This window comes from Echeneis naucrates, chromosome 17 (assembly GCF_900963305.1).
Source record: "Echeneis naucrates chromosome 17, fEcheNa1.1, whole genome shotgun sequence".
In the NCBI taxonomy this organism is placed as follows: domain Eukaryota; kingdom Metazoa; phylum Chordata; class Actinopteri; order Carangiformes; family Echeneidae; genus Echeneis; species Echeneis naucrates.
The window spans coordinates 6,591,676-6,615,028 of NC_042527.1; the positions used below are offsets into that span (position 1 = coordinate 6,591,676).

The 23,353-nt window shown below is 40.4% G+C and overlaps 2 protein-coding genes across 2 annotated transcripts; one reads left to right on the top strand and one right to left on the bottom strand.

The window, feature by feature from the left end:
• Window positions 1-11,260: 11,260 nt before the first annotated feature.
• c8a (complement component 8, alpha polypeptide) lies at window positions 11,261-15,888 on the top strand. The gene is made up of 11 exons (XM_029525468.1): window positions 11,261-11,364; window positions 11,503-11,611; window positions 12,138-12,282; window positions 12,389-12,536; window positions 13,297-13,486; window positions 13,575-13,757; window positions 14,104-14,344; window positions 14,439-14,570; window positions 14,768-14,925; window positions 15,065-15,290; window positions 15,740-15,888. Exons 1-11 carry the CDS (start codon window positions 11,261-11,263, stop codon window positions 15,886-15,888), a joined length of 1,785 nt encoding a protein of 594 aa, XP_029381328.1.
• Window positions 15,889-16,617: 729 nt separating this feature from the next.
• On the bottom strand, window positions 16,618-22,900 carry c8b (complement component 8, beta polypeptide). Its single transcript, XM_029525337.1, has 12 exons — window positions 22,818-22,900; window positions 22,369-22,516; window positions 20,836-20,983; window positions 19,942-20,083; window positions 19,725-19,857; window positions 18,859-19,056; window positions 18,480-18,720; window positions 18,041-18,169; window positions 17,776-17,939; window positions 17,294-17,447; window positions 16,882-16,953; window positions 16,618-16,772 (listed from the first exon to the last, which is right to left on the bottom strand). Exons 1-12 carry the CDS (start codon window positions 22,898-22,900, stop codon window positions 16,618-16,620), a joined length of 1,767 nt encoding a protein of 588 aa, XP_029381197.1.
• Window positions 22,901-23,353: the final 453 nt, after the last annotated feature.

The following is a 23,353-nucleotide window of genomic DNA, read 5'->3' on the forward strand; positions in this document are numbered from 1 at the left end:
TAAATATCCTTCGCTCCTTGCCATGAAGTGGTGGGTGTCCTGTGACTGCTTTACAAGAAAGCCCCTCCTCCAGAGCCCCCCTCCAATTAATACCATATGGAAGTTCCCGTGCAGGACCAGATTCCCACACTCACCTCAGTGATAGAGCACACACACTTACCACAACAGGGCAAAAACAAGGGCGATCCCGCCAACATTAAAGAAAGGGATTCTGATTTTATTTCAGTCTAGGTCTGGAGCACAGGTTACATATTTAGGGCTTTGTTTTTCATAATGAAGGCTACTGTCGTTTGTCATCGGAGACGCAGTTAAGATAAACAATCTGGTCTTTCCTTGGAAAAAAAAAAATAAATAAAATATGAGCAAGTAAAAATTCCCACTCCGACTTCCCCGAACGGATGTATAAAACATGGGGGAGTGCGATGTCATTCTTGATACGTTAGAAAAATGTAAATCAGTGTTCAGAGATATGAAAAAGAACAGGAGTAGCAAAGGATGCATTTTGTAGTTTTGGATCAGTTAAGAGTGGATATCTTTGCACCGTTTTGGTCTATATGAATGTACAATAGGTTGTGTAGCAACTTAATGTTTCAGTTTGGGAAAAGCAAGTAACGCCCTCAGAACACATATCAAAGGAAAATATTTATTTGATGTACCAAAAACCAAAACAAAAAAAAAACAAGTGAACAAACGACTAAATATCAACTTCACTTTAGAAAAAGTGCACTTGTTTAGTTTGTGAACCACATGCTCTTTATCAGCAACATTAGACAAAGAAAAAGTGCAAAAACACAAAGTGAAAATGTAAACAAAACAAAAATCTCCACATTAGCAGTAGCATTCTTCAATCTTGTTTTGTTTTATCAATGCAGAGGGTCATAAAATTTTTATTATAGTTGAAAAACACATTTGAACGCCATATATTCTTCATGGTATGAAATCTTGCAGTTAAAGTTTTGTTTGTTTTTTTTTTTTAACACACTGCCAGAGGCATTAAGCTGAGGCGGAAATCAGAAGGTGTCAGCATATAGTGGTGGGGGAGGAAAGAGCTCCAGCTCTGTAAAGTCAACCTCTTGTTCACTGCGATACAAAAGAGGATAGGACATCACAGTTCTTCAGGAGGATTCTAAAGCACCTGAGATACTGTGTGCACTTTGAAAAACTGTAAACACTCCTAGTACAAGTAAAGATTAAGCAGAAGCAAGTATCACCGGCTGATTAACACTTACGGATATGGAGGCTCTTCAACAGCACACAAGAAGTCTGGATAAAGACAAGAAGATAGGAGGTAACATTAGCTTTGAACTGCTGTTTCTGCAAAATGTCCAACACCAACACCCTGTCTCAAAGTTACTTGAAACCGATAAATGTTCTTCACAAAATATTTTCCACAACTTAGATGCCAAGCAACATTTAGACTCCAGAGAGACCTTTAAGTGCTCTCCTTTTTGCTTCACCAGTATCAGTGAATGTGATGGAAGTGGTAACAACAGTGCAGTCATGGAAAAAACAAAACTGAACTTACTTGGCGGTTCAGCACTGTAAGTGGATGGAAAAGATAAAGGGGGGGGGGGGAAATAATAATAATAAAAAAAAGTATTTTTCTATCAGCATCATCATGAAACTTATTGACTAACATGTCATGTTATATAAAAAGGAGAATACTGTACTTTGTGGGCGTAGCTCCTTCACTATCTGCAATGTCAACAATTTCATCTTTGTTGTGCTGAAAGAAGACTGCTAGTTTTTGCAGGGCCTCATGTCTGGTCCTAAAAGGTTTTAGACAAGAAACTGTTAGAACTTGTTTTGCAACCATAACTATGTTTTATTATTATTATTATTAATGTACTCCATGGGAGGGAGGGGCAAGGGGCATCAGTGCAATCCGGTATAGAATCGTTTAAATAAATACATTTGTAGAAGATATGACATCTGGTGATTGCATAGAAGATGCAATTTTTTTTTCTGTCAATCCTCTATTATGATCCTATCAGATATTTTGCCACATCGGGCAGTTTCTAACACACTTGAACCTTTTTTTTCTGTGTATAAGTGAATACAAACAGTAGCCTGTGATCATTAAGCTTATTTACTGGCCTCCCGAGGTTAAAATCTTTTATACTTCATTGAACTAAAGCTGCTCTTCCTTTCCTTTATGTAGTCAGAGGCCTAGTGGACATAATTTTTATTGTCTTCCACAGTGCATTATTGGTCATAAGTTGAACATGCTGAGATTCAAAACCAGCAAGTGTATGTGCAAATATATCCAGTTTCAGAATTATTCAATATAGTATTGGATACACACACACACACACACACACACACACACAAAAAAAAAACAAAAAAAAAAACTCCAATAGTTTTGGGCTAGGTTTACGACAAGTGAGCTGGTTTGGATTCTGGACTGGGTGACGTCAGTTGAATATGGTAAGCAACTTGGAATTGGAGGCATCCAAGTATTTTTTGGCTCTGAAGTGATTTCTTTTTCTTTTTTGCTATAACCTGTAGAGCTGAAAGTGATAGCAAAAAATGTCTTAAGAGACAAATACAAAATAAATATGCCACTTATTTATCAGCAAAGGTTCTTTCAAAAATGCCTAAAATTCCTTGCTTGCTTCTCGTTAGTGCCAATCTTCTGTAAAATGTATTCAGCAGTTAACTGAATATCTCTGGTGTGTCCAACATCAGAGTGATCATTTACAAATAATGATCTTTGGCCTCCACTGTGATTTGGGGCCCCCTCCCTTAAACGCTCCCTAAAACAGAGTTCAAATGGCTGTGTTTCCTTCAAAGACCCTGTATTAAATGTTAATATCCTGTCACCAATTTGCTAAGCTTTTCAAAAATTGCACAAGTATCCATATGCCCGATATCCAAGAAAATCTTCAGAGACAAACATAGAAAGATTTATGTACTTATGGGTTTAAAAGAGAAACTTGCCAAGCTATCTGCTTTGACACCTGTGTGTTTGAGACTTACTGTGTATGCACGTCCTCCAGGTTGGCATTGCTCAGGGTGTGCTGGTAGCTGACATGGCTGCAAGCTGTCAAACACATGAAGGGCAAAGTTGGATGGATGAAGAAGGGTCGGGGGCAAGTTACACAAGCACAGTAAGACAGACGTGCAGGAGTGTGGAAACGACATGGTAAAAGTGCACATCAAAGGCATGTTACTGTCTGCCATATGTCAATGCATAACAAAGTAGCCACAGAGAGTTTTTGTTTCCCTTTAAATCAGAAAGCCTCGGGTGACGTCGGTGGTGGGCTTCTCCTGTTCTCATGGTTTTTACTTGAGGGGCAGATCAAAGCTATACTCACACAACTCAGACATGGAGGAAGTCTGCTGGGGAAAGCAACTATACAAGAAGAAGGGAAGAAAAATTACATATACATAGAACCACATAAATTCAATCATCTTTCATCGGGAAGGAGGAAAACAACTGTTGTGTGGTTTATGGTTTTCGTCATTCGTCTAAGAAATACCGCTTATATCTCAAAGCAAAGCTGAGCGTAATAAAGAGCAGTAAAAACTGTAGTCTTACTGGCTTTCATTGGCAGGTGAGAGAGTCTCATCTTCACAGGCCCACTCCTCACTGTCATCAGTGACTATGGGGGGGAAAAAAAAAAAAAAAAAAAAAAAAAAAATCAGTTTGATTAAGCACAGCATACTTAGTGATGATAGAGGTTTGGCAGGGTAGCAACTAAAACCTTCAGCCTACATGGAATTCCTCCCTAGTCATCCAATGATATGCAATGTGTTATTGTATATCATGCAGATGACAGTCAATGCATTTTTCAACCAGTTAAGTTCCTCGACTTAACAGGTTGGCAAATGCACTGTAGCCTTGTGTTATGTTAAAGTTAAGTTTTAAGGTGGCAGTAAAAATCACCCTTCGCGCAGAGCAAACAGACACTTACAGCTGCTTGTTAGTACAGGGTAGCTTGAGGATCTGCAAAACAAAGAGCCATGAATAAATTGTCATGACACACACTGATGCACTGGTAAGCAAGGGTGAGAGAGGTGTGTACAAATCTTTTTTTGCTTTCTTTTTTTATAATTAAGAAGTTAAAGCCTAGTGAACTATGTAGTACCTGCTACCAATGCTAATGGTATCTGCCTCCACGTTTCCTCCTCGTCCTGCTGCCTGGGCCTTTTTGCCAAGTTCCAGCATTTCCTTGATATTTAGCTCCACATTCATGACTGAAATATAACCATCTGCAAATAGCCAAAAAAGAGCAGTGACTTAAAGAATGTGAGCAAGCAACACAGATGCACTATTATCAACAAGCAATATTCAAGTCCCCTGCTTGTACCAGATTTACCTTCAACATGAAAATAAAACAACAAATTGTCTAAACTCACATTTATAGTTGGCATCTCGAGCCAACCATTTGCCTTTGGGGCAGTTGGTGGTGCGGATGATGCTGACTGTGTCCCCACTCTTCACAGGGAGGTCATTCTTGCGGACTTTACTGGCCACCATCACCTTGGCGTGGTACATGGGTTCCTCATTGCCAGTCACCTACAGCGTAAAATCTTAATTAACGAAAGGCTTTAAGCTGCTTTCAGAACAGCTGACTGGAGATACAGCTGTACCAGAGTAAATTAACCTCAAGGTAAGAGCTTTGCTAACCTAACCTACCTTGAACTTCTTTTTCATTTCATTTTCCTTCTTTTCCCTCTCTTTTTGTTCCCGCTTTTCCTTCTCCAATCGTTGCTTGTCCCTCTTCTTTTGCTCTTTATAGTCAGAGGTGTTTGGGCTTTGGCGGTCCTTACTGAAAACAAAATTGGTCTGTTCAGTGGCAGAAAGGCAGTGCTTATTAATAAATATGACAGTGAAAACCTTAAATGCAAAAATGGAACAAATGCTACTCAAACAAAACACAACAAAAGTTTCAATGTGAAAACAAAGGGATTGGGTGAATTACCAACTTGTTTTTAATCACAGCAGTGAGCAAGCGGTGATGTGTCTCACATACCTGTGAACATGATTATGGGCCAAATGAGCATGTTCTCCTGTTACACCGGCCCTGCAGTTTTATTATCACAATGAGAGGAAAAAATAAAAATCAATGGTTACCTGCCCTCTGGCAAAAATCAATGTCAATGATAAAACACTGGACTTGTATGTTGGGAAAATAAGGACAAAATACATACCATGGATTCCGTGACCATATGTTACTTGCCCCCTCCTTCTTGAAATAAACAGATGATTGTAGAAGGAGAAATGTACATTATTTATTCACTGAACAGAATTAATTTTCAATTCATGTAAGTGCTCCCCTGCTATATTCACCAAGATAGCAAACCAAATTAAATATAAAAAAAAAGGAGTTACCAGAGGGTGGTTATCTGCATATGGATCTGCAAAAACAAATTATTAACAGGGTTTAAATGGCAAGAATGAATGTTTTAGAAAGTGTCATGAGGATGAAACACTGTAGTAAAAATATAAAAATAAAAGTCTTACTCTTCAGACTGGCTTTATGTTTACGAATGTTCTGGCCCAAAATGGATTTGTTAATGTTTTCAACATCCTCGTACACATTATCACATGCTTCATAGTAACTGTCCTGTGGATATGCACTAGAAAGGAGAAAAATCAATCAACTTTGTGATGTGAAAAAACAAAGCAACTGTGGTGGTCCCTGTAACGACAAAACTTACCTTGGATTTGGATGGATGCCATCATTCAGTTCTGCTTTGTTATTAAGCTCCATTTTCTCTGGGAACAACTGGCACCCAGTATCAACCAGATCAGTTTCATCGGCTTGAGAGTTAGAGAGAGGATCTACGATCGCCTCCCCACTCTGAGACCATTTCCAGGCTTTAGCAGGCTCTGGGAACTCTGAAAGTTTTATTGGTTCAGAGAAGCTGGTTGGATCAAGGGGTATTATCTTTGGACTGCCAAGGTTCAGATCTTGGATGATGCAGCTTGCACTGGGCTCTGCAGGATCACACCCTGACAAATCAGATTGGGTAGCCTCAAAATCTGTGACCCCAAAGTCAGCTGGCGCAGGAAGGTCAGTGCTTACAAAGTCTAAAGCTTCCAGTTCTAGTGCAGCACTAATAACTGTTTCTCTCTCTGATGTTTCCATTTCTGAATTCTCAAACTCTGGAAACTCTGGAGCATCCAGCACTTGGTTGGAGATGGAGTGCAACTCAGACTCAGGTTCCTCGGCAGGTGCTTGGCGAAGGCCTGGTGACACCTCTATAAAAAGAAAACAAAAATCAGCACTTGAACAGATGTTCATCCTCACCACAAATAACGTAAAATGCAGTCCAGCTAAAAGAAGGGGAAAAAAAAATAAAACAACAACACTGGTGTCCAAGTAAAATACAATGATATACCAAAGTTAGGGAAATTTAAAAGAATAAAAAGAGAGCAAGTTCACATACAGTACCGTCGACTGTAGGGAGTTGGTAACACCTGATATCCACTAATGGAGGTCTGGGGGGCTTTGCTGGCAGCGGCCCCAGTGACCTCAAATCAGGTAGAGGTTTCTTTGAAGGAGCTGATGGTGGACGAGGTTCCCCAGTCCTCACAGAGGGAAGTTCAACTTCCTTGCCAAACTGCTTAGCCAAAGCAGACTCTATCCATTGAAGAAAAATATTGTAAAAAATGCATTAAAGAAAATAGCTTGTATTGAAATTATAGTCCAAGTTTAAAACAATTTTAAGTAACTTACTATGTTGTACTGAGTTAGCTTTGAAGAAAGGCCTGGCTGAAATGCAAGCCAGGTGGGGAAGACAAACTGGTGGGGGCATAGGGAGGTCAGGCTCAACACATTCAGTGTTCTTTGGTGATGAAGGGAATGCCTTGTCTCCTGAATTGTAGTCAGGGGAATGCAAATTCTTGGATTTTGTGGATACCAACATTTGCCGACGTGAGAAGTTTTTCTTGGCCCTCTCCAAAGTGCTGATGATTTTGTTCTTGGAGTCAACACTTGTCTCTCCTGTAGGAGGGGTGATCGGTATCTCTGGACTTGAGAGGGGGCACTCAGCAATTGATTGGTCACTTTGGAGTGAAACTCCATCTTCTGTGGTTTGGTTTTCCATCGAGGGCAACTCACCAGGAGCACTAGAAGGTCTTGTGGTCAGATCAGCATAGGTAGGCTCCTCTACATTTTCTGCACTGACTTTTGGTGCTTTGACTGACTTAAAGGGAAGCAGTAAACCCTTTTTCTTGATTTTTGTTTGTGGCAAGATTTCTTTTCTTGCCTCTGGTTCCAATATGTGCTCCATTCTGACTGGTGATTCCATCTTCTGTTCTTTTACAGGGAGAACAGGAAGCACCAATGGCATATGTCGGTGTTTGAGGGACTGCATTGTTGTGCTGTCTCCATTACCAGGCTGGGATGAAGGCGATGTCTGCTGAACATGCGGTGGAAAGGAAATTGGCCGCTTACCACCAGATGCTCGCAGCCCATCTCTGAAGATGACCCGTGGAACCACTGGTGTCTTGTTTTCTACAGTGACAATACTGCTAACTACAGAGCTGCAGTTACCTCCAGGAGGTGGGAGGTGTTTGGGTTTCTCTGCAACAGCTGGTCGTCCTGTTTTACATTGAGCCAGAAGGGCCTCTTCCTGAAACTTGGCTCTCAGCGCTTTGAAGTTGATAGGGCCCTACATAAAAAAAAAAAACTTAAATCACCCCATAAAAAGAAATGGCTTAAAGCATCGTACACTTTATATTTAAGATGGTGAAATAAAGTTTAGAGGTGGATTATATGAACTACTTTATGTATTTAATTATTAAAATTACAAAAAACGTTTTTACACCAACTGAAAGTGGCATGTATTTGTACAAATTTTATTTCATGTCCTACTTTCATCAGAATACAATCGAGGACAATCAAATTTGTTGAGTAAGAACTCTTTCCAAGAATTTGTACAGCCAAAATGTATTTTTCCATTGATAAGTTGGTAAAAATTAATTGGTAAATTTTGTTAACCAATTCCCTTAACAGGGAGCGGCTCCTTCCCGAAGTGGATGGAGCATTTAATTGTCAGGGATCTACGATCAGATCAAGTCACGTTTCACATCGCTGTAAAACAGTAGGTCTTGAGGTCAGGAACTCTGCTGTCAACTTCACTCGAAAGTGCAGCTTCTTCTCTCCCAGTTTTAGTATGACTAGAGACAGTAAAATAGACAATCTAAAACTGGAGATATGATGAATTTGATAGCAAAACAATATTTAATTGAGCGTAAAAATTGTATGGCAGGCGATCGCAATTCTGTCGATATGTTCGTCATTGTACAAAAGAGAGCATTTGGCCGAATCTGCTGATCGTACTGTACGTGATGAAGATGTCAGATGAGGATCGAGGCGCTAAAAATCACTGAGCCGGAAGTCAACCGCGGGAGTTAGCAGCGAAAAGAATATCTTTTATAATCTTTATCCCATTTTAATAACGCCGCTGCCGTTACTGCCAAAAATGCGGTGCGTTATTATAATTGAAGCTGTCCCCCCCAATCAGACCAACTAGATCTCTGAGCCGAGAAGCAAATACTCTTTTACTGTTCTTCCTGGGTTAGTGGGCACGAGACAATCGCATAAATGCTGACGGTTGGCTGAGGTAGAGTAAAATGTCATGATAAGCCAATCAGAAGTCGAAGTGGGCGGGTGTTCACAGAAATTCGAAAGCATGCCGAGTCGGACACACAACGAACGACACAAGTGAGCCAGTCAACGAGAAACAGGAAAGGCGAGCCCAAATAATCCAAAAGTAGCCTTCTCTAAATCTAATTATAGCCATTACATTTCCCTCCAAAAAATAAAAAATAAATAAATTAATTAATAATAATTAAGAGGAACGAATGGAATCGTGAAATGCACATTATGCCCTGGACAAAAGAGCCTCTCTGCGTCTGTGTCAAGTAATTCAAACATAGAATTGAACATGCGCATGTATTTTAAGTTCCGTTAAAGAGGGGCTCCACATTCCGACACATTTCGGCATTTCAACATTTACTTGGGAGTAACTACTTACTTTTATTTTAATCTGGTTACAAACTAATTTAGTTACTTTCTGGGAGTAACTAGTAACTGTAACTAATTACGTTTTTAAAGTAACTTGCCCAACACTGAATATAAAAACATGTATCTATATAGCCTGATTAAATTGCAATCTTGAGAATTCAAAAACACTGGTGTATAATTTTGTACATTGTTTTGAAGAGTTGCAGCTGGCAACATGAAAACGCCAATACATATTCATGTTTTTTTGGGAAATATTTGTATATTGTTTCAATATTTAAAAAAAAAAAATCACAATTTTCCCTTTATATGTTAATATTTGCAACATATGCTTGTGTGGTCAAATTCCAAAACAGTTCATTGAGCACGTTTGTGTTTTTTTATTGTAAAACATTGTATATTTTTGGGCCCAGCATATTAATGAAGCAGGTAAAAGTGAAAAAACTATGAGATATTGTGGAGGTTGTGCTGAAAAAAGATATACCAAACATGGATATGGTAAACAAGGTTCCCTCCCCCCAATTCGGTGTATATAGGCAAAAGGAAATTATTCCAAAACGTGTGTAAATATGTTCAGACCACTGAGGATTAATATCTGGTAGCATCAACAACAGGGACAGCTAAAATCCAATCAACTGCTTTTGCAATGCACAAGTCCAACAAATAAATAGAATAAATAGATGAGAGTGGATTTCAGGAAGAACTCACAAACCCTACCCTCCCTCACAATCTTCTGCAGTGCAGTGTCTAGTGTGGGCTAATCAAGTTCCTGGCAGCCACAATCTCCCGGGACCTGAAATGGACCTCCCACATGGACTCTGTCAGGAAGAAGGCCCAGCAGAGGTTGTACTTTCTGCGTCAACTGAGAAAGTTCAACCTGCCGGTCATCTTCAACACCGCCATCATCCAGTCTGTTCTCTGCACTTCCATCACCATGTGGTTTGGACCGGCAAGCAAGCAGGACAGGAACAGACTGCAACGGACTAGAAAGGTCTCCAGAGAAGATCACTGGGGCCGACCTGCCCTCCATCCAGTCAGGAACCGAGCGGGTACCATCGCTGTAGAGCCCTCACACCCCGGACACAGTCTGTTCCGACCGCTTCCCTCTGGTAGGCGCTACAGAGCTCAATCAGCCAAAACCAGCAGACTTCCCCCAGATCTCCCCATCAAACATTTCCACGTTACTACACTATTGCAAATATTTCCAATATTCAAACATTTAAATACATATATTTTTATTTTTATTTTTGTCTTCCCCTAGTAATTTCCTAGTAGTTTACACATACCTAGCAATAAAACATTTCTGATTCTGAACGATGTACCAAACATAGAGGGCTCGGATAGCACAGGGCATGCTAACTCGGCCAAACTGAGCTCTGCTCTACCAGCCACTGAAAAAAAAAAAAAAACAAAATCAAAAATTACCTCCGCCATTGTATCTTTTTCATCACTGTTCAGGTCTGTGTTCTGAGAGAGCGGCATAAACTCCGGTGACTCGACGCCATCGGCTGCTTTGACAACGCCAGCACGGTGAAACCCAGCGGGAGTTTGTGCTCTCAGGTGCGACGCTAATCTGACGCTAATGCAAACTATTTGAAAGCGCCGCGTGCGCGCTCACGTTTCAACGACGGATCGGAAGCGTCTAGCGCCGCCGAGCGGGCGGCTAGGTATAAACATTTAAAATGCCCTGTTCGCATGAAAAAAAACCACAACTACTTATAATGCAACGACCGTGACTTGTAGCGATAACAGCAATCGTTTCAGTTCAAGCCACGTCGGAAGGATACAGTTGTGTTTCAGAGTAAAGAAAAAAAATGTCAACACTGGGCAATGCGCAATTTAGCTAACAGCTGGTGTGTCTGTCTCTTTAGGGCAGCATTAACTCCAACAGCCGTTTTCTTTATTCTGATGAGCTAGAGTCAAATTCGAGCCGGGGATACTGAAATGTACTTTTGGTTGTGTGCAGCTACTGACGGTTCTCATTTAACCTGTATTTCCCTCAGATCACAAAGCCCGTGCTAACCGCCCCCCCGAACTTATAAATGTAACTCGTTTGGCTTGACTTTGAGAACAAACAAAGCTTAGGTTTCTCGTAAATGTTTGTTTATTGGGAATAGATTAGGAAAAAATGACCTTGATTAAAAGGAACGCTGTTGACTCTTGATCAATGATTTACTGTGGTTGCTCAAGCGTACAGTGGTAGAAGTCCCCAGAGGACAGGAGGAGCTTTTCCACTGATGTGGCATTTTATTCTTCAGGTATAGTTACTCGTTTTCAACATGAGACAATTTGTTCATATGCTCCTGGGTTTATGTGTGCTGGATGTGTTTATCAGTTTCACTGTGGATGCATCCAGGTGGCCTTGGACAACTGATGGCAAGAGGTACAGTATCCTTAGCTTCCCTTCTTTTTCTATCCCCTGGAAACCAGCTTGATAACTGTGATTTATTGAATCCCATGCACCATCAGATGTAGAACTACATCTGGAACTGAAATGATAATGGCTAATTCTGTGTGGCAGGGGGCCTGAGAGAAGGAAAGTCAGAGATGCAAACAATCTGAGGCCCATCGACTGCAGCCTGGGAAATTGGGTACCTTGGACTCCCTGTGACGCCTGCACAGACATTACAGTAATGGTCTTACTTTTCTTTACAATGGCTATAACTATTATCTGAAGATGCTCAATTCAATTTGAAAACATCATTACTCATGAGTTCCTACTTTTGAAATTTGCAGCTAGAACTAGCTCAAATACATACAAACACATTACGGGCGAGATGTTCAGTAAGTCCGAAGCAACTAATGATTACCCTAAATCAGCCCTTCTTCTCCAATAAGGTCACTGAAAGTGAGCTATTATTCTAGAGCTTTTGCTCCAAAATCTCCACAAGTCACAACTAATTTAGAATCTTTGAAGCTACATGTAGCTTTTCCCAATGTTTCATATTCATATGTTCATGTGTAATGTGAAGATTTTGATGAACAACATCTATTTGCATGATTTTGAACACACTGTTTGCATCATAACTCCATACAATAGCACTTAATCTACTTTTGGGGCACGTCTGTGTGGATCTACTCTATATCACTGACAAGATTAGAGAGTGAACATAATGGAGGTTTTAGATGCAAACAAATTTTTATCTACCACCCTAGTACCGTTACCGATACTTGGAGAGACCCTCACAGTTTGGTGGCACAGCATGCAGGGAATTGTGGGAAAGGCGGCAATGCCCAGCAGCAACGACACAGTGTCTGGTGCCAGATTATTGTGGAGAGAGCTTCACCTGCAAAGAAAGTGGCAAGTCCCAGCAACAAGCACACACAAATTCTCTTTAGAGTGAAGATTTTTTGCTCTGTAGTTGATCCGTGCACCTGGAAGACATATTGAATAACTGTGTTTCCAGGGCGTTGTATCAGCCAGTCACTTCGCTGCAATGGAGAGGACGATTGTGGTGATGCTTCAGACGAGGAAAGCTGTAATACTGTCAACCAAAGAGATGACAAGTGTTCAACCCTAATGCCAATACCTGGCGCTCAGCGCGGCACTCAGGGGTAAATACTGAATAGCTTTTCTCTCATTTGTTGTTGTTATTCTCTGTAGTTTGTATTCCATGAAAGAAAAAATTTCAAAGCGATTTATAAGCCCACTTTGGGAAAACAGCATCCACAAAAGGAAACTCCATGTTCTTTAACCATTATTTAATTTGTTTTCCGTTTTATTTAGTTTCTTTGCTTAAATACTAATGAGATTATTGTGGTTAATGATGTCTGTTTGTTAATGAAGCCACAGCCAACGACCAGCCAGCTGAGCATAAATAATTGAAATAGAGGGAACAGATACTATACCCTGTTTAAAGGCCATAAAGCTCACCACCCTTAAAGATCAAAGAACAGAGATTTTACATTGTTACATCTTGCTGGATATATCTTGTTTAATTTATTTTTTGAGTAAGAGAGGTTTGCTGTAACCTAACAGTACCCTTGCTAGGTTGGTGGTAGCTGTCAGAGATTTCAAGACTTTGCTAGAAAGTTTATTTGTTTCATTTTATTTTTTTCACTAGGTGAGAAATTACAGACAAATGTCAAATGACAAATGTCTGATTATCCTTTTGGGGGGAAAGCAGCGGAATGGAGAAAAAAAAAATCCCCCCATTTCTAGTCTTTGTGAGGGGGTAACCTAAAACATGGCCTGACGCCTACGATTCAGGCATGAGAAGAAAATCAATCTCTTGGGAGAAATCTATTCAGAGTTTAATCTAAAATGTCTGTCTTTTGTGGCTAATTGTAATTCTTCTTCTTCTTCTTTGCCGAGATACAACATTTTGACTGGAGATTTTATGCATCATGTGCTTGACCCAAAGTACTTTGGAGGACAGTGTGAATATGTTTATAATGGCGAATGGAGAAAATTCTTGTACAACGCATTCTGTGAGAGTCTACAGTACAATGATGAATTTAAAAACTACCGGAAACCTTACAACTATCACTCCTACCGTTTTGTGGTACAGTCTTTTTTTGTGTTTGTCTGCACATTTCATTATTGGACTATTTCAACTGAGACATTATCACATAAGATTAAATCTGTTACAGGCTGAAGCCACATCACAGGGCTCTCATGAGTACTACGAGGATGCGGCAAGTTTGCTGAGAGCAAGGCAAAGTTCGAGTTCTTCCAATGGTGGTGTCACAGTTGGAGTCAGTTATGTGGAAGTTGGACTGAGTGGAAGTCAAGAGTCTGACTTTCTCAAAAACCTCACAAAGTTTAACAGCCAGGTATGATCAAATGACCTACAGTGACAACTCTAGTAATTTTCTTCTTGTTAGTTTTGACCATATTTAATGTTTGCAATTGCATTCCCCAATTTTAATTATTTATGTTAAGAAAAGCTAACCAAATCAATATTTGAAAGTAGCTTAATATAATAGTGGTATTGACTCTTACCAAGAAAACAAGTGCATTATCCAAAATTGTGAACTTTTGAACTGTGTATTGAAAATCTGTGGCAAAAAGAAGGACTAAAATAAAATGTAAAATGAAGTAAAACTTTCCTTTTCTATAAATATTTCCACTTCTGAAAAAACCAAAACAAAACACAAAAACTCACCTTTTTGTCCACAGAATCTAGAGTTTGTTAGGCTTTGGTCCAAAGTGCAAACTGCCAACTTTAAGATGAGATCCAATGATTTGATGCTTCATGAAGATTTCTATGTTTCACTCATGGAACTCCCCGAGGAGTATGACTTTGGAAAATACTACCGCTTCTTCAACACATATGGCACCCACTATGTTACGGAGGGAACTATGGGAGGATCCCTTGAATATGTTCTGGTTCTCAACAAAACCGCCATGGCAAACTCAAGTACTGTGACCTCTCCAGATTGGTAAATATACATTATTGTATTGGCAATGTAATATACATTAACCTTTGTCTATTACCCTTTTTTCCCTTACAGCTGTTGAAAGTGAAGAATATGGACGTTGCGTTGGTGCTTCTCTTGGTTTAGGCTCTCCAATAGGCAAAATGACATCGGTAGATCTCACCTTGCGTGGGAAGCATTGCGGGAAAGATGTATCGTATGAGGATGGTGAGACATTCACTTTCATTGGTAGATAATCTCGCTCCTTAAGGACAGCGAAAGGAACACAAAGGAATAAACTTATTAATAACGGTCACACTGACCCACAGTAATGAGGTCCTCATAATACCTAAACCTTCATTTAACTTTAGTTTACCTTTTAGGTTTGGTAACTCTTTTTTGTTTATTTTGTCTCTTGAAAAAAGGGGCGTTTGCTGATTCTGCTTTGGTGGAGGACGTTGTTACTTTGGTGAAGGGAGGAGTCACCTACAGTGGCACTGCCCTGTTAGCTGTCAAGAATTCTGACACCTACAGGAAATGGGGTGCGACTCTCAAATACAACCCAGCCCTCATCGATTTTGAGGTGACATAATTTAAAACCAAAAGGAGTCATAATTGAGTGCTGCTGCTTTGTCATGCATGATGACCTCACACTGCTTTTCTCATGTGTTTTTCATGAACCTCTCTGTTTTTGTCTCTTTTCTTACTCACCTTGTGTGCAGCTCATGCCAATCCATGAACTTGTGCGCCTGAGCACAGCCGCTACCGAAGTAGGTGCAAGACTGGGCAACCTGCGGAGGGGCTTGGATGAGTATCTGCAGCAGTTTCACTCCTGTCGCTGCAGCCCGTGCAGGCATAATGGGATCCCTGTGCTCACTGGTACCTCCTGTAGCTGCATGTGTAAGTCTGGCTACTTTGGAGATGCCTGTGAACAAACTCTCAGAAGAGGTAAGCTGATATGATTAAAACAAGTTGAGGATAACATATCACTGGCTACTTGCAACAGTGATTCACTCTTTTGTCTCAAAACCAGGTTCTGGGTGTGAGCCTTCATTTTCACCATCTTTGTTTATTATGTTAGTATGCTAACATGTACTAATTAGCTCTTAACCACAAATTGCAACAGAGCCGGACGGGAATGTCATGTGAATTTTGTCATGAATTTAAATGAAAAATAAATCACAAAGTCTGTACCAGTCATCCTCTAAGAACCATGAAAATCCAGGAAATGTAATGGTTGCCATTGGCTGCTGATTTATAACCTATATGATGTATCCTGCTGTTAGAGCTGTTTCAGTATGTGATGTACTAATGGCAACATGGAGACATTTTCTCTTATCAAATCCATGTCCTCTGTGTAATGTTAAAAATAAAACCCTGGTCATCTACCTCAACAGATACCACGTCAGACGGGGCCTGGTCCTGCTGGGGGGCCTGGTCATCCTGTACATCAGGGAGGAAGACTCGGACAAGAAGCTGTAACAATCCCGCGCCTGATAGGGGTGCACCCTGCCTGGGCTCCACCTCTCAGAGACAAGTCTGTTAAAGCACAGTTCCCGCTATCATCCAGAGCAAAGGTGCTGTTGATTACTAAGTGAGGGTTTTTAATTTTCAAATAAAAAAAAAACCCAACAACCTTCTAGTAATGTTTTGTAAAACATCAGAGCCCTCAGAAACAAAATAACATGTGGTATGACATGCTGTCTGTCAAATAAACATGTGATAAAATGTGATGTGCAAACTCTTCTTTTTTTTTCAAGCGTTTTTGAATGCACCAATCAAATTGTCATTTCTATTGCGTATGACATTTCGTAACCTGTCTCCAACATGAGGGTAACATTTAGTCAGCAAAAGATGAACTAGATCAGAAAATCAGTGCCTAAGATGGATCTAGATAATATGAGCACACTTTGGTCTTTATGATGCCTGATGGGTGGAGTTTGATTGTCAGGTTGATTCGGCTCAACTGGTCTGCCTGCTCTTGTTTGCCTTTTAGATTGAATTCTTTTTCAGTTATGTAAAAATAAACTTATTTTTTAGTTGTAGCTTGTCTGGGCCTTAATCATTTGTCTTAACAGTCAGGTAATGGCAATAATTATAAAGAAAACGCCCACATGCTTATTTTTTGATATATTTTTTACTTTATTCAAGCATAAAGCATCATGTCACACTCAGCAGTCCCTAGTTAAAACACCACACATACTAATGCCCTATTTCGAAGTAGATTCTACAAGTCTTTGCATCACTGCTGACATGGGTGCTGTTGAGGAGGAACTTAAAAGCATTCAGTCGACTCATTCTGCAGCCCGAAGCATGCCGTACCATCAGTGCTGGGTGCTGGGTTGTTACACTGTCGACTCCTTGATTTTGTTCCTCTACTGCAGGATGACCATTCACCCCAGCAGCTCCAGTTGCCATCAATGGCAATTGCTGTCAGAAGAGAAAAGATCAAGTATCATTATGCCAGTGTCTCAGAGCACTGAAGCGAAAAATGTCAGATGTATGCACTTGTTTTGGATTTTGGATCGAAAGAACTAACGTTTTTTCCTATGTGTGATCTCACAGCGCAATCCAGAGTAACCAAGGGGACACACACAGTCACACCTTGTACCTGTTGAGGAAGACAAGCAGATTTACTTCATCACCTTTCGTCACTTGAGTCATCCAGTGTCAATTTTCTTCACATTAGTGAAGTGAAAAGAAAAAAAAAAAAAGATACAGTATCCAACGTTTGGATGGTGCATTTTAATGTATCACAGTGTGCCTTTTCTATCACTAGTGACACTAATAAAGATGATGACACTGTGTGTATGACATGTACACGTATAATTTGGGAATACAAAAAAGGCCAGCGATGAAAGTATACACTGAATTTTCAGTGGATTAATGGTGAACATAGAACCAGAATTGAGTTCAGTGAAAAACGCAAACAATAACATCATCTTGGCTACCTTTCAAAACAGCCACTCCATTGTTGTAGCAGGGGGCACAACGGCATGAATTCGCCTCTGCCAGGTACTCTAACATGGCTCTCTTTAGGTTTCTCTTCAGCATGGCATCCTGAGCGAAATCTTTGGACGTCACCAGCTCATACAGTGGCAGAGTCTAATGAGAGACAAGTGTCATAAATAAACCAGGATCTTCTTACTGTTCAAATTCATTCATTATAGGCTGACATTCTTCAGATAGAGTTAACCTGTAAATTTGCCAAATTCGCAAACCAGCTCGTTTGTAAATGACTCTACATCAGTCACTATCAAGCCAAATCACCTGAGGACTTTTTCATTAGAGGAAAAAGAAAATGTAAAGCTAAACTGAAAAAGATAGCTATGTTAGCGTCACAAGAGATTTTGACAGAAAGGGCAAAGGAAAGAAACCACGTGCATAAAAAAGAATGAAAGCATGAGATTCAGTGAAGGAACGAGAAACTCACTTTCTTGGTAAGGAAGTCGGGGTTGTAACGCACGGCATCGCCCCAAAGCCTCATGAGATGTGGAGTGGGAAGTTTTTTGGACACCAAAGAAGTGATGGTCTCACTGCTGCCACCCTTGACAAGAGCAACAAAGTCCTCCACCATGCTGCCCTTGTCTGTGTCATCTGCAGAGGGACAAAAGGACATTAGCATTATCGCATCAGTTCCCATGTTGAATTGGATATTTTACAGACTACAGGGCATTTCATAGACCATGGATCCTTACCTCCCATCTCATTCAACAGGCCATTACAGGATCCACCGTGAACCCCCAACGACACATAAACACCTTTAATGTTGGCTCCAACTTTAAGGCCTGCTTGCGTGCACGATTTGTAGTCATTCAAACTATATTCTAGAACAAAGACCAAAACTCATGTCATGCAGTGGCATTTCTTTCCAAAACTCTATCATCATTCATAAAATTGGGCCATGAAGAAGATTATTTCAGGGCTTTTGCATATGGGTTTACCATAGTTACCAAGTGTTAAGGAAAACAACATATCAATGTCACTGCTCTTGCAAAAACGCATTATCTGATCATATGAGTATTTTGTACATTCTTTCAACAGGCTGTAAATTAGAAAATCATGCAGTGGAATCAAACTGAATAACCCAGCACTGCAGTTTGACAACGAGAGATAATTATTGATTGTTAATATTACCGGAATGTTCGAGCTTCTCCTTGTCCAGAATGATGGTGTGCTCATAGCTTCCTCCCAGGGTAGCCTCTGTGATGAAGTGGGTGCCGTAATCTCTGTAAATCTGTCTGTATTCACCATATTGATATGACTGGGGCAAAGCGCGTAAGCGCCGCAGGAACTCAGGGTGAAGCATCAAATTTTCTGCCTTCAGCATGTACTGAGCAAACTCCAGTTCTGCTTTGGCCCTTACAAAGCTGTGAGTCTAGAATTTATGGGAAAACCATGAACCAGAAACCAATTTTCTATTTTTTTTTTTTTTTCAGAAAACTGTGCATCAGTGGATTGCAAATACAGTAGGTCAGGAGAGAGAGAGAGAAAAAAAAACAAACAAACATCTCACCTTGCTAGAGGCGCTGCGAAGCTTTTTAACTGATTTGGTGTATTTTTCATCACTGTAGTCAAAGCCAAATTCAAAAACACCAGGAAGGGCAAAGCCAATGGAAAAGCTGGTTTTGGACCTACGCTCCCTTGAGGTGAACTCAAGGTATTCAGAGTATGTTTCAAAAGACTCCATGGTGAACTCATATGAGCCCTTTGTCTAAAAGAATGAGATGAAAGACAAAGATTAGTCATGATAATTCATGGTTTCAACGTTACTACCTGCTGAAGCAAGCAACACAAGGAAAAACTCAAATAAGCTTTTAATAAAAGTATCATCAACCATTAGCAACTATTAGCTTTGCTATGGTTGATCAGTCAGTTTCTATTACATTAAAAAGCAGGAATAAAATTTGTAGTAAAAGAGACTTCTGGGTTGCAAATTGGAAACCCCAAAGTGATTGTTTTAGTATTGCACAACAGTGGTTTCCAAACTTTCCAAACTCATGGCCAAAGTAAAAATTGCTGGCAGCCCACATCCAAACCTGCAACAATACAACACTTTTTGTTTTAATTTTGACAATTGAACATTTAAGGTTGGTCCAACAAGCAGGGAAAGCTTATTTTCTTTTTTGTTTGGCATTGTAAGAGGACATTTTGAGTCACTATCTTTCTCTCAAAACTCTTTCTTTTAAAACTGCCCTGCTATTTGCCAACTACCTTCCATTTTTACTCTCCAGTTTCAAACTTTTAACATAAGAGCTGACTGAGAAATCTAACAAGACCAGAATTTTGAACTTCCTAAAATAAGATTTCATTTTGAGATAGCTAGACATAGGTTGGGAACCACCGTCGTGTATAAATCATTAATAAAGACTTTATGTCCACCTGTTGAGTGTACTGTAACAAGTTGTAGGGCTTCCTGAATCCAATATTCTGGATGTAGTGGGGCAAGCAGCTTCCAGCATAGTATCTGTTATCAAGCACCACTCCTTCTAACTTGCTGTCCAAGATATTTATTCTGAAAGAAGAGTAACAAACAATGAGCAGACAGGTTTACGCAGTGCTCTGATTAACATTGCAGACTAATGGGATTTTGACTCACCCTTTGGCAAGGTTTTCTATCCCCCAGTACTCTTCAACCTCATGCCTGCAGGGCTTCTGAACCCCACTGCAGCCGACTTCATCAGACATGTCCCCACAGTCATCCTCCCCACTGCACCGCAGAGTTCTGTGAATACAGCGACCTGAAGGAGAGCAAATTTACATTTACACAACATTCAGCAAATGTTTGTCGTAGAGAACATTTTCACTTTTTGCGATACATAACAGGATCATTGAAACTGGTTGATTTTTTATTTTTTTTAAATTCCTCTTTAAGCTTTTCTCTATTTGGAGTCGTCACAGTAAGTCAGCTCTGTGACTTGCATGATTGATTTGGCCAAAGTTTTTACACCGAATGCCCTTCCTGTCAGCACCCTCCCCATTTATCTGGGTTTGGGACCGGCACAAGTATAATACTGGTTTGCTTTGTGGCTGGAGTTTGAACCCGGAGCCACTGCATTACATTACTTTGCATTAACTGTCAGATCTCTATGCTAAGATATGAAGCACAAGCTTAGTATAGGATAGAATAAAGGCTGAACGCAGTGGGAAATGGCCAGTCGGTCCAAAGGCAAAAACTACACAGTACTTGGCAAAAAAAAAAAGAAAGAAAAAAAAAGTACATCACAAAAATCACACCTGACTGCTGTTTTTACACCTTGGTTTTTGTGGAGATTAAAATGTTTTATACTCTTCACAATGAAGCAATAAAGTGTATTTCTTAAGCTACTGAACTATCCCTTTCAGAAGAAAATCCCTAAATGCAAAGTCCCTTGATATTTCCTGATTGGGATTAAAATGGACTCATTCCCATCAGACACTCAATATCAACACATAACTAAATCTGTGCGGTTTTTCTGAAAGTACAGTACGTTTAGATGGGCGTAGGAGATACCTGTCTGGGTGCAGAGGAATCCCTCACACAAAGGAACACTGTCACAAACATAGCGGGCTGGAACCTCACAGGCCTCCTCCTCCCGGTCATGAAAATCGCACCGCTCCCCATCAAACTCAGATGGTTGTGCAAGCTTAGCGTGGCGATACTGGATGGGTGAGAAAAACGAACATATAAATGGTCAGGGAAACAAGAGGGAAGCTCAACAAATCCCAATGGAGGAGACGGAAACTGCTCCAGGCAACTATAACCTCCAAAATCAGATTAGGAGGGTTGTTTTCATTTTGTCATGTCAGGGTTATTAATCCGCCCCCCCCCCCTTGTAAAGTGGATGAGATAAAGCACTGAGGTACATCATGCAAGAGCTCTGCCAGAAGTAAAGGTTTCTTCCTTACAGGAAAATATTTCACATCATTAAATTTACATTTTGATTATTTCTCAGTCTAGCACTATCAGTTCGATACGTCAAATTTGTATTCTGGTTGACTAAATCTACTCTCCTTTAAGATAACCTGCATCACAACTGGCAAGATCAGTTTATCTGCTCGGTAGCTGAAATGAATATTGACCATATAATTTGTTCACTACCATTAAACCACCATAATGTTGTATCAACTGCTTTGTTTTTAATGTAAAAATGACGACACCACATTTTAGCTTACTACACACACCTCAAAGAAGATAAAAATGTATTTACAAGAACATCAAGAGGTTCTTGCCCTCAGGTGTTCCTGCTAATGTTTTTAAATCAGTAAATTCTGTTGTCTCTGCCTCAGAGGCTGAACAACATCACAATGAATTTTTATTTTCTTTTTTGATAGATACAAGTCATAAAGTTAGTTCCAGCTGGAAACTTCATAAAGTGTTTCAGTCATGCTTCATATTCATTGGCTCATTCTCCTCTTTGTGGCTATTGGCTGACCAATCATGTCCATACAGGCTGACAGGACAGATATCGCTGATTTTGAACATTTTATGTGTTCATGTGTGATGCCACTCATTCATTCGTTCATCTTCAACCACTTATTCGTTTCCCGGTCGTGGGGGCTGCTGGAGCCAATCCCAGCTCACACTGGGTGAGGGTGGGGTCACCAGTGCATCACAGGGCCAACACACAGAGACAGACAGAAACCAACAACCACTCACACTCAAAAGACAACTTAGAGTCACCAGTTAACCAAAACATGATGTCTTTGGACGGTGGGAGGAAACCCACACAGACATGGGGAGAACATGCAAACTCCACACAGAAAGGCCCCAGGCTGGGAAGTGAACCCGCAACCCGCACTAACCACTGTGCTGCTTGTCCTTGTATTTCATCGTAACATTTTATATCCTGCTCCCACCACTATGAGTCTTTTCTTATTGTGGGGTGACAGCGCTAACCACTATGCCACCTTGCTGCCTGTGTGATGCCATTTCAGGTAAAAAAAAAAAAAACAACAACAAACAAACAATGAGGCATTTTGGCTGGTCAAAAACAATTCTCCATGCCCTACCTTGTATCATCATTATTTTCATATTTTGACTTACTCTTTTCTTCTGACAGGGGTCACAGCGGGACCAAGCGGTCCACTCTGTTAAAGCACAGTCCACTGGATGGACAAGCACCGGCTCATTCGCTGCCCGAGCTTCCCGGACGCTGGGCGCCTCATTGCTTGCTGTTGCGATGCTGATTTTACTGTGACGTGCAGATGAAAATTCAAATCAGAAGAAAGTAGACATTTTAACTACCTCAATGCAAAGGTTATAGGTTTTCTCAAAAGCGCTCTCGGATGGGCTGAAGCAGAGAAAATTTAAATCAGGCAATCAGTCAAATTCAGACTTCAATGTGAAATCAGACAATTTTCATTTCATAGCACTTTTAAAATGGTCTTTGGAGATTATCAGAGGGATAGCAACTTGTTTTTGACAGTGAAACTATGACATGGACAAAGAATGCAGATAGTTCATTATACTGAATAGACAAATAAAACCCCTACCTTATGAGCACCAAGCTCAAAGTTACAAGGGGAAGACAGCCCTGCAAACTCAGTGCACTCCTCTGTATCACCACAGAGTACATGGTTGTGATTCTTGATTGACTGTGCACAAGGAGACAACACTGTTCCACTGTCTGTGTAAACATATGCTGATCAATACTGGCCTGGGTACGAACTCATTGGTGCCAGTGGACTCGGAGGTGGAGCTGAATACACAGGCCTGGAAGCCCGCAAGGGCACTGAAGGTTTATCCGCAGCGACGGCTTTCGAAAAAAATATGGAGAAGCTACAACAAAAGAAAAAAAAAAAAAACCAAAACCGAAAGACCCACATGTTTTCATAACATCATCCACTTTTATATGAAATTTTATATGGTGTAAAATCACAAGAGAAATAAAAACATTTACGTAATGAACCTGGAATGGTGAGGGAACAGACATTAAACTGCCTCGCAATGGTGCAAAAGCAAGACGTAACAGGGTGAGTTCCAGGCACAGAGCTTGTGTGGTCAAATCATTTGAGTCATGTTTGTGGAT

What these genes read in the sequence shown, in the direction of transcription:
- c8a (XM_029525468.1), top strand. Translation starts at nt 11,261, where the DNA reads ATGAGACAATTTGTTCATATGCTCCTGGGTTTATGTGTGCTGGATGTG. An exon ending in CTTCACCTGCAAAGAAAGTG is followed by an intron (nt 12,283 to 12,388) that starts GCAAGTCCCAGC and finishes CTGTGTTTCCAG; the next exon opens with GGCGTTGTATCAGCCAGTCA. An exon ending in CAGCCCTCATCGATTTTGAG is followed by an intron (nt 14,926 to 15,064) that starts GTGACATAATTT and finishes CCTTGTGTGCAG; the next exon opens with CTCATGCCAATCCATGAACT.
- c8b (XM_029525337.1), bottom strand. Translation starts at nt 22,900, where the DNA reads ATGTACTCTGTGGTGATACAGAGGAGTGCACTGAGTTTGCAGGGCTGT. An exon ending in ATTCCTCTGCACCCAGACAG is followed by an intron (nt 20,084 to 20,835) that starts GTATCTCCTACG and finishes GCTCTCCTTCAG; the next exon opens with GTCGCTGTATTCACAGAACT. An exon ending in CCGACTTCCTTACCAAGAAA is followed by an intron (nt 17,448 to 17,775) that starts GTGAGTTTCTCG and finishes GTCTCTCATTAG; the next exon opens with ACTCTGCCACTGTATGAGCT.